The following is a 13,148-nucleotide window of genomic DNA, read 5'->3' as shown; positions in this document are numbered from 1 at the left end:
GACATTGATCTTTTGCAGTCAATCCAGAAGAGGGCTGCTAAATTGATTAGAGGTATGGAGCACCTCTCCTATCAGGAGAATTGGGATTACTCATCCTGGGAAAGGGAAGGCTTTGGTGTGGCCTAATTGTGTCCCACAAGAAAGATATAGAGGGACTGTTACAAGAGCATGAAGTGATAGGATAGGTGGAAATGGTTTCAAACTGAGAGTAGGTTTAGATTAGATATTAGAAAAAAAATTCTTTACTGGGGGTGGTGAGGGACAGGAACATATTGCCTGGAGAGGCCATGAATGCCCCTTCCTTGGCAGTGTTCAAGGCCAATCTGGATCTGGCTCTGAGGAACCTAGTCTAGTGCAAGGTGTCCCTACCTGTGGCATGGGGATTGGAATTAAATGACCTTTAAGGTGCTTTCCAACTCAGGCCATTCTAGGAATCTATGATAGGATTTTTCTGACCTTGTCTTCTATTTACTTCTTCTTATAAATAGAAAAATACATAGGTAATTAATTAGGATTTATAAAGTAATACCTCTCTATATATTATTTCTCTAAGACAACAGTTTCATTTCTTTTAGGCAGGGTTTATCAACAGGGTTTACATTCTGAGTACTGCCTTTGGAGAACAAATTAAATGTGGAAAGGGTAAAATGTCACCAATTTAGAACTTCTGTGGTGACTAGTCTTTTTTATGTTTTTAAATGAAATTTCTCTTCATTGAGATGACATAGAAAGTGTTTCCAGATAGAAGAATTTTAATATAGTCTTCTTTTAGGTACCATCTTTTGGCAGATACCAAGATGCAAGCAATTTGTCCTCAATGATTCAGCTATATAGCTAACTGATTACCAGACTGAGATACTTCTTTGTTGGAGTGATTTGCTTCCTCTTATGATTTTTGCAAATTATTTCAGATTCAAGTTATTAAATGAAAGGAAGACCTTCTCTGCAATAAAAGAAGATATTGCATTTTAAGGAAGAAAATCTATAAGGGAAAACTGGATACCTTAAATTGAAAGACAAAAGTCCTACTGATTTAAACAGCTGTAGGATTTAATCATGAATGTCAGAAAAATTTGTCCCACAGGTTATTGAATATATTGCATGCAGTTATGAAGAAGAAATAATAGCAAAAGATCTGTATTATTTTAGCAGGTATGAACAATGGATTTTTTTCTTCGTCATAAAGTTTCTCTTTCAGAAGACTATATTTGAAGTAAATCTGGAATATTTTCTTGTAAGTGTTCCCTATGTACATATTTGCTATGAAGGTCATAGAGGGGGAAAAGTATTTTTAATAAAAAACATTCTTTATGAAGATTAATTATTAAATAACTTCTTTTTTTTTTTAAGATTTTTAAAGTGCCTAAAAGATGAATCTGAAACTTACTGATACTTATTGAAAAGTAGAAGTCTAGCTGGATTTTATTCTCTCTTACCAGCCACAGGCACAACTATCTGGCTTCAGCAGGCACTACAAAGGTCTCAGTAAAATTAACTTGCATTTCAACTGAGCCTTGACTAAGATCACATGAAAAAAACACACGTATATACTGGCAGAGGAGCAGCTGGAGAGCAGCCTTGCAGAAAGGGATCTGAGGATGCTGGTCAGCAGCAGGCTAAGCAGGAGTCAGCAGGTGCCTGGGCATCCAAGAGGACAAGGTTCATCCTGGAGGGCATCACCAGCTGCTCAAACCAGACAGTTATCCCACCTCATTCAGCCTCACCTTGAGTACAGTTCTGGGCCCCGTGATTTAAGAAGAATGTGAAAGCCCTTGAATCCATCCAGAGGATGGCACCAAAGTGGGTGTTAGGGCTCAAATGCATAAGAGAAATGGTTTTTCACCAAGGCCCCCTTTTGCTTTCCCTGAAAAAATAACCAAATAATTTAAATTCTGACATTCTGAATAACAGCAGAAACTTCCATGCACCAAGATAACTGATTGAAATATTCTTTCTTTAAAAACATATTAACAGCATTTGAAAATGAAGACCATTTCAGAAAGAAACAATCTTGAGTCTAGCATTGTAGAGACCATGTGCATATATATAAGCAGATACAAAGTGCCATGAGCTCCTGGTTGTGATTGTATAGAAAAAAGCTATTATTCTCCTGTCACTCTATTGCTATAAAAAAACAGATTTTTTTTATCACTCTGTAATGCACATTAGCAGAAAAGAGAAATCTTTTGCTTCTTTGAGAAGTCATCAATTGAAGCAATGTAATTTCTCCTGAGAGCAAGGAAAAAGTAAAGATGAAATTAGGATCTTATGAGTCATAGCTTTTTCTCTCTTCTATTTTGGGAGTACAACATCTGTAAGCTACCCTTTTTTCAAGGATATTCAGAATTGAATTCCTTGTATTTTCATCAAGGACTAATCTAAGTCCTTGATTTAAAACAATTAACAATCTAGGGCAGAATGTGTGTTTGATTCCTCCTACTTTCCACAGTAACATAAAAATAGCACGCAGAAAGTGTGGTATTTTTTTGGTTGCTGGTTTGGTTTGTTCCCCCTCTGTCCAAGAAACAGGAATTATCTCAATATTTTCTGGTAAAAGGAAAACTAGACAGAAGTTAAGGAGCTTTACAGTCAAATCTGTTAGAAGTTTACAGTAGCTAAGTCATCTGTATCAAAACCATAAAGTTTTAATGGCAGTATTTCTCCCTGAAAGATTCTCAACAGAAGAAGATTTTCATTGATTATGTATTTCTGGGGACTAATGCAATCCCACTGAAAGTATAAAGGCATGATTTTTTTCTCACGATTAATTAGTCTCAATGTGATACTTGATTGTGGCTAGACAATCTCTGTAAATAAATGTATTATTGTTACTTTCTTATTTGGCCGAAATACCTTCTGATAGAAACACAACTAGTCATTACAGACCAGATTATAACAGAGACATAATGCAGTTAGATACCTACTTGCTAATATTTTCAAGGAGCACAAATGTTTGCAATCAGACAACTTGTTTTACATGGAACAAAAGTGAAATGTGAAAAATCATACTTAAATTGTTTCAAAAGAAATCACACAGCTGAGTAAATGTTAAGCATTGATTTAACATTTCTAAAAGAAATGAAAATACATAATTATTCATTATATTTATAGAAATTGGTTTTGTTTCTTTACATGACTTTATGCAAATCATGACTGTACAAGTGATGAAACTTAGGTACCTTCTGGTTTTATTCTTGTCTCTAAAATTCTTCTGAAGTATTTATTTCTTTTACCTTTCTCCAGATCCCAAAGTGGAGATACTTAGTTTTAGGAAACATATATAATACAATCCACAGATGGTGTAAAAATGGGGAGCAGAAAAATGGAAACTTCTTAAATCATTTTGTCCTTCTCACTTTTTCAATAGTAATTTTATTGTGTCCAGCACTGTTATGCTTTCTCCTAATCAATGTGAGCTTTAAATGAACAAGTGCTATCACAGGAGACTTGACACCAATGAAAGCCAAAAGGACACGTTGTTTTGATTTCCTAAATGGAAGACATAATTTTCAATTAGAAATCAGAAGTGAAAAGATGAAAATGGATAGCCTTTTTCAGCTGCTAACCTCTACCTGCAGATATCTATTGAAGAATGCACTTAACATCCATCACCAGAAAGCTTTATTCATCCAATATTTTCAGATATTTTACAGAGGCTTTTGGAGATATTAAAGAAAAAAAATCTATGTGTTCTAAAACTCCAAAACCACACTTGAAGCATGTTTTTAGCTCTCTGTACTGCATATTCATATACTGTGGGAATAGGTATTGTAAAGCAGTAAAGGTATTTTGATCCTTCAGTGTCTGCCAAGCTCTAATTGCAAGGAATTATGTGGGAGGTATAAAGTAATTCAGGAAAAAATGCTTTTTTTTCTGCTATTCTTCCAAGAGCTGGTGAAACCATGCATCTTGTAACTCTTTTAACCACTGCAAGATGCTCCCCTGTCTCTATGTGAGCAACATGATGACATTTAACTCTGTGAACAACATAATGACATTTAACTCATACACACACACTGATTATGTTAAAAGGCTCATTTCTAAGGGGTGGTTAGATTAAATTACACTCTTCTTTTTTCCTTTCTAATTTCTGTATAAAATATTGTCTCCTACAAAATAATAGATTTAACATGTATTTATTCTAGTCAGCCAGAGTCTTTATAACAGTATTAAAAGCATGTCTCTCAGAGGATCTTTCTGGATAACATGTCCAGCACACAGCTGGGTAAACACATCATGCATTGGGTTAGTAACTGGATCACAGATCAGGCCCAAAGGGACCTTTTACACTGTCTTGTAGCTTTGTGATCTGTTTTACTATATAAGCTATGATAAAAATTATTTTATAAGACCATGCTCTAGCTCTACTGTCATAGTCAACTGGGTCAATCCATCAAGCCTAAAGTAACTGGATTTTGCTACATTTAGGTAAATGGAACTCTCTGTCAAAAGTTTCTTGCTGAATTCCACTTTTGACAATTACATTTCAACAAACAATGTACCTAATTTTAGAAGCTCTATGAGTCTACACATAGATTCTCATGACACTGTTACTTAAGCATTTGTTGCTTCTGATATTTGAAATGGAAAAGTATAAATCAAATGGTGTATGGATAGAGCCTAGAAGCTGCATTTGCACAAACACAATTTCTGTGACTGCAATAATATAATTAGAATGTAGGAAAAATCTAAATTTTACCAAAAGCAAAAATAAAAGAATTAAAGATCATATTTGCAATGTTTACAAAAATATATTAATAGCAGTGGGGAAAAGAGGTGTTATTCTGGGAATTTAGGAATTATACTGAACTTGAAAACAGCTATGAAAAATGACATTAGCTAACAAATTGTTAGCCAACTAAGAAGAAACATGAGAGACCAAACTGGCCAGGAAGTCTGCTTGAAGCGTAAAGATGTGAGTGAGGCAACATAGAAAAGTTTGTATTGGCTTCAACAATAGAAACGATCACAGTAACCTTAATGAGTCTAAATAAACTTCCTTTCTGTGTAAGCATGAAATTGATTTACTTAGCACACTCCAGCTCCTAGGTGATTCCCATGTTTTATTACCTCTGGCCTTTTCTACCAGAGACCACCTTAAGTTTCCTGTGATTCTAGTGGAATCACACACACTTGAGGTAGAGAAGGCTGTCCAGAGGCACAAAGGAAACAGATATCTGTATAACAGAATTTAAAATACAGAGTTACTCTGTGCAGCAATTACACAATTGAAGATAAAGTTGAACATCTTGTAGAGTAGTGTACACAAGAATCTGGGCCATGGGGTCACATAGTGCTTGCTTTATTTGATTACTGCTGAATAGAATAGAATAGAATAGAATAGATAGAGAAGGCTGTCCAGAGGCACAAAGGAAACAGATATCTGTATAACAGAATTTAAAATACAGAGTTACTCTGTGCAGCAATTACACAATTGAAGATAAGGTTCAACATCTTGTAGAGTAGTGTACACAAGAATCTGGGCCATGGGGTCACATAGTGCATGCTTTATTTGATTACTGCTGAACAGAATAGAATAGAATAGAATAGAATAGAATAGAATAGAATAGAATAGAATAGATCACAATGCAGCTCAGCTGGAATGGAAAGCCAAATCCTAAACAATTCATTTACAACATACACTGTGTCAGTGTTGCAACTTGCACTACAGGTACCCAGGGAAATAGAACAAGTTAAGGTTCTCACTAACTTGAAGATGTATGGAGCTTCCTTGCAAACTTGATTTATATTCCACTGTCTAATAGGATTACTTATAGAGATTATAATTGCATGTGGATATAATTTCAGCTAAAAGGAAGTCTAGCCTTTTCAGACAGAGTATTTAAAATGGATGCTTATTGCCAAAAAGGCAGATAGACGAGAGATAGTCTATTTTATCTGCATGATTTAGAATTTCAAGAAGAAGAAAATTGCAAGGGGACTCGGAAATGCCAAGTCAGTTTTACAGTTCTGAACTCTTAGTGTGTCTCATTTTACTGCAGTAGATGTTTCCGTTATCTCTGCCTCCCAAAATATCTCATTCATTTTTCTAGAATTCATCTCAGCTTTTGCATTTCTTGTTTTTCTGTAGTAAGATTCTGGCATCCAAATGCCTGATTAATATTTCTAGAAATCATCTCTGGTTTTGTCAAACAAGACCATTCCTCTTTGAATATGGCAACTTTTTCTGAAGATTGCTTAAGCTTTTTTTCTTAAAAATGTGTAACATTGTGATTGAATTTAACTGCATGAAGAAATATTACAGGACTTTGATTTTATTGCTTTGAGGTTTTAGTTTGGTTTTAGATTTTTTGTTTTTTCTAGGGAGGGTGAGTTGTCAGGTTTACTTTCTGCTGTTATACAATCTAAACAGAGATTCTGCAGATTGAAATCTCACCATGAGAGAGATGATTCAGGTCATGTCTCTGTAAAACACCACTAAACATAAATCCCTCTTTTGTATTTTTCCTGGCAACATAATCCTGAAAAAGACACTAAAAGAGTGCTTATAGCTGTGTTGAAAAGATGTTGCTACTTCTAAAAGCATATCCAGAAAAAATAAGAATGTAGATAATAAAGAGGAATTGAGCAGTATCTAGATTGAGTGAGTCAAGTAGTTCAAACCATTCCATTTTTTGTAACACTATAACATATAGTGTTTAATTAGGATGTCTATTTTCTCTCCCACTCTCATAAATCTCTATTAATTGTGTTAGATAACTCTTCAAATAGCTTTCAAATTTTGAAAATTCAACTCAGTTTTGAGAAACTTCTATGCATAATAAAAACACAATGCTAAAAGCATGTAATGAGGGTTGGGGCTCTTCAAATAGCCTTCAAGTTTTGAAAATTCAACTCAGTTTTTGAGAAACTTCTATGCATAATAAAAAGTTACACAATGCTAAAAGCATGTAATGAGGGTTGGGGACCACTGTGGGATTTAGTACTTCTGTGTTTTACAGTACTGAATTTTTCAGTATACAGGAGCACTGGCTCACACTGGGACAACTTAGCAGCTTCCTCTAGCTGCAGTAGCATCTTCAGTCATCGCTGTGGTGAGGTATGAGTAAAAACAGAAACTGCCTAGCTGGGCAGAGGCAGGATCCTCACAAGCCTTGAAGTACACAAATAATTAAACTCAGCACAGCACCACAGCATCCTTCAAACAGTGCTCACTACAAAAAGTAGAAGAAAAATGTAAATATTTTAATTTTTTATCCCAAAAGTATCCTATCCATGGAATGCATTTTGATAAATGCATATTTATACTTAAAGGTAAAATATGGCCTTCTAAATAACAATTCACATTATTGCTGCATGCATTCTTGGGAATCTAGAAGTTAGAGGAAATTGTAAAACTCGAAGGAAAGAGAGATATACTTAAAAAGTTGGAAAGTCTTGGTCTCATCTGTCTGCTATTTTGTCATGGTGCTACTTAGAGAGAAAGAGAGAGATGAGAAAATTATTCCCAGACCTTCTCTGCAGTCCTCTATGACAGGGAGTACTTTTGGAGTTACAGACAAAAATTTTTCAGTGCACAATGTAAAGACTTATATTTTACCTTTATGCAAGGAGAAAAGATAGACATGAAAATGTTTGTCTCTATGATTCAGTTAAAATGTTTTATAACTCTGAATGTCATGATGTTACATCTACATTACCTACATTAAAAAGGGTCTTTTCTGACTCAGATGTCTGTCCTTTCATTTACTTTAGACCAGAATTTTTAATTTCTCAGTTGTATCCATTCTTTGGGGAAGTGGAACCAAGGACATATATCCTTGGAAGAAGATAAAGGTGCTGTCCAGTTATGTAGGGATGGGATTAGAAAAGCTAAGGCAGAGCTGGAGCTGAATTTGACAAGGAATATGAAGACTGGATAGAAAGGCTTTTACAGACTTGTTGCTCAGAAAAGGACGATGTACTTCCCACAATAAATAAGACAAGAGAACTATTGAAAAATGCTATGGAGAAGTTTGAGGTACTAAAACTTTTTGTTTGTTTTTTTTTTGCTCCTCAGTTTTCACTGGTAATCTCTCTTCCTACATCTGTCAAATGCCCAAATTTTCAGGCAGAGACTGGGGGAATTAAGTCTCCACCATTGTAGTAGATCCCTTTTCAGATCACCTGAGGAACCTGAGCATACAGAAGTCCATGGGACCCAATAAAAAGTCTTGAGGGAAATAAAAGATGCAGACACTAAGCCAATTTCCACTACATTTGAAAAACCAGGGAATCTGAGGAAGGCCCCAGTGACTGAGGGGATATCACATCTGTTTTAAAAAGGATACTTAGGAGGATCCTGGGAAATACTGACCAGTCAGCTTCCCCTCCGTACCCAATAAGGTCATAGAACAAATCCTTAGGGAATTTATACTGAAGCATATGCAAGACAGAAATGTGACTAGAAACAGCATCATAGCTTCACCAAGAGCAAATCATGTCTGGCTTACCTACAATAATAAGAGGCCATATACAATAATGTGACTCCATCAGCAGCAAGCAAAGAACAGTCGATGCTATTGACTGGATGTTATCTGCCTGGATGCTTTTAAGAAATTTGATAAGATCCCCCATAACATTCTTGACAATAAATTGAAGAAATATGAATTTTATGGATGGACCGTTGGATGGATAATGAACTGGCTGAATGGCCATGTACTCAAAATTTACAGCCAACAGATAAATATCCAAGTGCAAAGCAATAACCAGTGGTGTCCCTTAAAGGTTCATACTGGGACCAATATTATTCATACCTTCATGAAGGACATAGACGGTGGGATTAAGTGCACCAGCAGGACCTGTGTGGACATCACAAAGATTATGTCCACAGATGTACTAGAGGGAAGGGATGCCATGTAGAAGGACTTTGAAAGGCTTGAAAAGTGGACTAGTGGGAACCTCAAGTAGATTGACAAAGCCAAGTGAAAGGTCCTGTACCACCTTTGGAAGAAACTCCAGTATTTTACAGACAGATGAATGAGATGGCTTGGGGATAATGGTGGATGAAAATACTGGGCAAGAGACAGCAATATGCACTTTCAGCCCAGAAAACAAACCACATCCTGGGCTGCATCAAAAGCAGTGTGGCCAGCAGCTTGATGGAGCTGATCCTGTCCCTCTGCTCTGGTCTTGTAGAACCCGAGCTGGAGTGCTGCATCCTGCTCTGGGGACCCCAGAACAAGAAAGCCACAGACCTGTTAAGGAAAATCTAGAGGAGTGCCACAAAAATGGTCAGAAAAGCTGAACTGGGACTGTTCAACCTGGAGAAGAAAATGTTTCTAGGAGACCTTATTATAGCCTTGCAATATACAAAGGGTGCCTACAAGAAAGATGGAGACACTTTTAACCAGGCCTACAGTGGCAGAACAGGGGGCAAAAGAAATTTTTTATTATGAGGGTGGGGAGACACTGGAACAGTGTCGCCTAGAGAAATTGCAGATGCTTCATTGTTGGAAGTGGTCAAGATCAGGTTGGATCAAGCTTTGAGCAACCTGACGTAACTGATGTCCCTTCTCGTGGCATCAGGATTGGACTGGATGATCTAGGATGATCCTTTTAAACCCAAACCATTTCTTGGTTCTATGATTTGTCTAAGATCATCCAGTGGTTATCTGTGTGGTCCTAATATTTTATCTATCTACTGCTATTAATGACACACTATAGACTGAAAGAAAAATAATTTAATGTGTCTCAAGAACAATACTAACATTTATGGAGAGTATAAGATCCAGTATACATGTCAATTCAAGTGAATTTTGCAGAGGAATTTAGCATCTCCAGCAATTCAGCACTGAGGTCAATTAGATCTATATCCCTTCATTACAGGGTGAGATAATAGCAATAGAATTACACACCTCTGTCATTAACAGGTTTGTATGTGACTTTGTATATGCACTTACAAATCAAGCACCATTGAAACACACCAGATTTACAGAAATATGACCTCCAGTAACCCAGACTAGAAGAAAGGGATACAAATATTGTTAGTATTCAAACCATATGTCATAAAATTACACTACTTTTTAAACTCTTATGAATAGTCATGTTTGTTTTACACAGGGTTGTTTTTCTGAAGAAATGTGTGTTTCTTTTTCATTTTTTTAACGCATGAAGCAAGTCAAAAATACATGGAATTCACCTAATATCTTCCAATGTCCAGGGAGAGCCTAATGAGCTCTCAATGATCACATTTACATTTCACCCAGGAGGAAAAAATGTAAATATGTTCATAAAACAGATTTCCTCTGATTTTTAAGTGTATACACATTTTCTGAATATCCTCTGTTTTTCTAATTCAAACACAGACTTTTGTAATAAAGAATAAATTCCATAGAGACTTGAAAGTTACATTTGCCACTGTTGAGAAGCAATATTTAATGTCAATACACATATGTGGTTTTCCTAATCCATTTAAAATCTTGACTAATATTACTTTTCTGTTTCTCATATAAATGCCCTTGTTTTGTGCTTTTTTGCCTGAATTGCACAATTATGAAAAAGTAGCATTCTGACTCTTCTATTTTGTTTGATTTCAATATAAATACATAAAATAGGAGTTCACTGAGGCAAATATTGCACTTTTTCCTTCAGATTTATAAAATACAGAGGGACAATGAAACATTTTAAAACACTTATAGTGGTTTACACTTATTTGTATCCTTCAACAATGTTAGTTTTAAAAAACCAAGATAAAACTTTTTAAAGAGGTGCATTAAATAATCTTTTTTACAGAAAAATAACTAACAAGATTCTGGGTATACATGTTGTTTGACAACAACCAAAGCAGCAATTTGTTTTCTTGTGTCTTCAGTTCTTCCTTTCTTGTCCTTTTGTTTGTTTGTTTGGTTTTTTGTTTGTTTTTGTTGTTTTGTGTGGGATTTGGGTTTTCTTTTTGTTTGGTTTGGTTTGTTTATTCAGGGCTTTTTTTGTTTGTTTGGGTGTTTCTGAGTACCAAGACTGCATGCATAAATATACCAAGATATATGTTTATATCTCTGGCTTTAAATTTAAATCTCTTTTCACCATAGAAAAAAATACTCTTTTATATTTAATGAATTCTCAAAATTGGGGACAAGAAAAAAAATTCTCAGTACTCTCATGAACTATAAAATTGTTGAAAAACATGAACAGCATGAACAGATAACGCAGCAACAGAAGACTTCTGAGTTCCAAAACAGTACCTACCATGAAAATAGGTCAGCTTTGCATTAAGAAAAAAAGATCATAAGTCCTTGTAAAAAGACACACAAAGAAAATTACTGTACCTTACCCTGTGTATCTAAAATGCCAGAAATATGGGCATTTGAGCATTCTGTATTCTGTTCTATAAAAACCATAAGCTTTTTCACTAAGATAACAATTATTTCTAATGTCTGCCATTTTCTGCCATTTTTCAGATTTTATTTTTTCTATAGAAAAGCAGAACCTCAAAAAATAAATAAGCCTTATTTTGGACAAAATTTTGGAACATGCTATGCACCATGATTATGGATTGTATATGTGTGTATATGGCCTTTATTTTTTATATGTATCTCTAAGAAATAATTTGCACACAATATTAGTAAATATAGATAAAAAATAACATTTTTCTTCTTCTTGCCATTGCCAACTGTTTAAAAACTGTGAGGAGCCATTCTTGATTGACTTTATTCTTATTTTTCTTAACATAGAATAGAACTTATTTAAGAAAAATATACCAGTTAGCAAAACATTATACATTTCCAGTCAATTTCTTTTTAAGGTAAAGGCAGTTGTCAAAAATAATGTAGTTTAGCCCAGTTTCCATTAAAAAATGAACAGAATTCAAAATCCATCATGGAGATTGTTCAGTTTTAAAATCAAAACTGAGCAAAATATCTATGATTGATCAGTGGAAAAATTCAGTAATCAAATATTTATTTGCAAATATTTCTATGAAGAAAAGAGTCACTTACCTAAAACTCCCAGCCTGTAATTGATAGTGACAACAATGACATTTCCATAACTTGCGAGAATGCTGCCATCAATCATATTTCCAGTACCCTCCATGTAAGATCCGCCATGGATGTAGACCATAACGGGTTTCTTGCTGTTCTGATCATGAATGTCTGAAAAAATGCAAGTAAGGAAAACACAATAAAGCAATAAAAAAATAAGGAAAATGGCATTAGTAATTTTTAATAGTGTTTACAATAGTCTTAATGACTTCCTATGTTTTCAATGTCATCATCCCTATACTAGCTTACACAGTTCAGGACCATCCTACAAGCCTAATATTTATAATTTAAAATTTCAAATACTATTTCCTCTAAAATGGTCTCACTTCAAATGCATTCGGCATTACAGGAAATTTAATTTTAGTAAAAATGTCTTAAAGCCTAAACAAACAAATTATGAAATAATCTTGGTTTCTTTAGAACACTCGGATTCAAATTTATACCAGTATAGTAATATCTGTGCATCTAATAATAAAATTATAGGAATTATCCATACTTTCCCATTTCTTATAGGACATAATTATTGAAATTATATTCCAAATAGTTCAGTAAGAGATAATAGCAAAAATCTAACTGTTCTAGTAGAAGAAAACATAGTAGACTGTTCCTTCTTTTAAACTGCCTAGGAGTTAACAGAGAGGATTTATGTGAATTTATGGCACACATTTTTTTGTATCAAATGATGTCTTTTGTGTTGCACTTTTCCTGGTCTGGTAGCAGCTAAGCCTCAAAGAACAACCTTGAGTTAATGGTATTGATGATCTTTTGTATAGGTAGAAAATTCCTGGCTACTTTTAAAAAGAAAAACGGCTGGGTCTTTAAAAGAAAGTTCAATGAAACTGACAACATTTTAAAAAGTTCTAAAAGAATGTTAAATGAAATTGATATTATATATTTAATAGCGAGTTCTAAGAATGTTCTAATCAGTGACTGGGGTATATTTGGGAGCAGGTTAATCTAAAAAGTTCAGCTCTTGATGCCAGTGATGATTCAGAGTACCTAAATCTGGAACTTATGCTCTCTACAAAAACAGTGAAGATAGGTTAAGCTCCTTTATAAAGTAGAAGGCAATTCAGCAAACTACCATCAGATATACAAATCTTCTATAAATAATTCAGTCTATCTGCATGGAATCAGAGCACTTCTTTCAAGTATATAGCACAACACACA

General features: G+C 34.7%; 1 protein-coding gene across 2 annotated transcripts in view; it reads right to left on the bottom strand.

Moving 5' to 3' along the window:
- Window positions 1–13,148, bottom strand: part of NLGN4X (neuroligin 4 X-linked) — a 161,960-nt gene that overhangs the window by 54,171 nt on the left and 94,641 nt on the right. For both annotated transcript variants that reach the window (XM_039714477.1, XM_039714478.1), the window contains one exon: window positions 11,937–12,089. In XM_039714477.1, coding sequence (XP_039570411.1) covers window positions 11,937–12,089 — 153 coding nt within the window. The remainder of the gene's footprint in view (window positions 1–11,936; window positions 12,090–13,148) is intronic.

The sequence above is a fragment of the Passer montanus genome, unplaced genomic scaffold (assembly GCF_014805655.1).
Source record: "Passer montanus isolate IOZ18808 unplaced genomic scaffold, ASM1480565v1 scaffold3, whole genome shotgun sequence".
Taxonomy (NCBI): Eukaryota; Metazoa; Chordata; class Aves; order Passeriformes; family Passeridae; genus Passer; species Passer montanus.
Note: the sequence above shows the minus strand (reverse complement) of the source record. Positions and strands in the feature narration are given on the sequence as shown.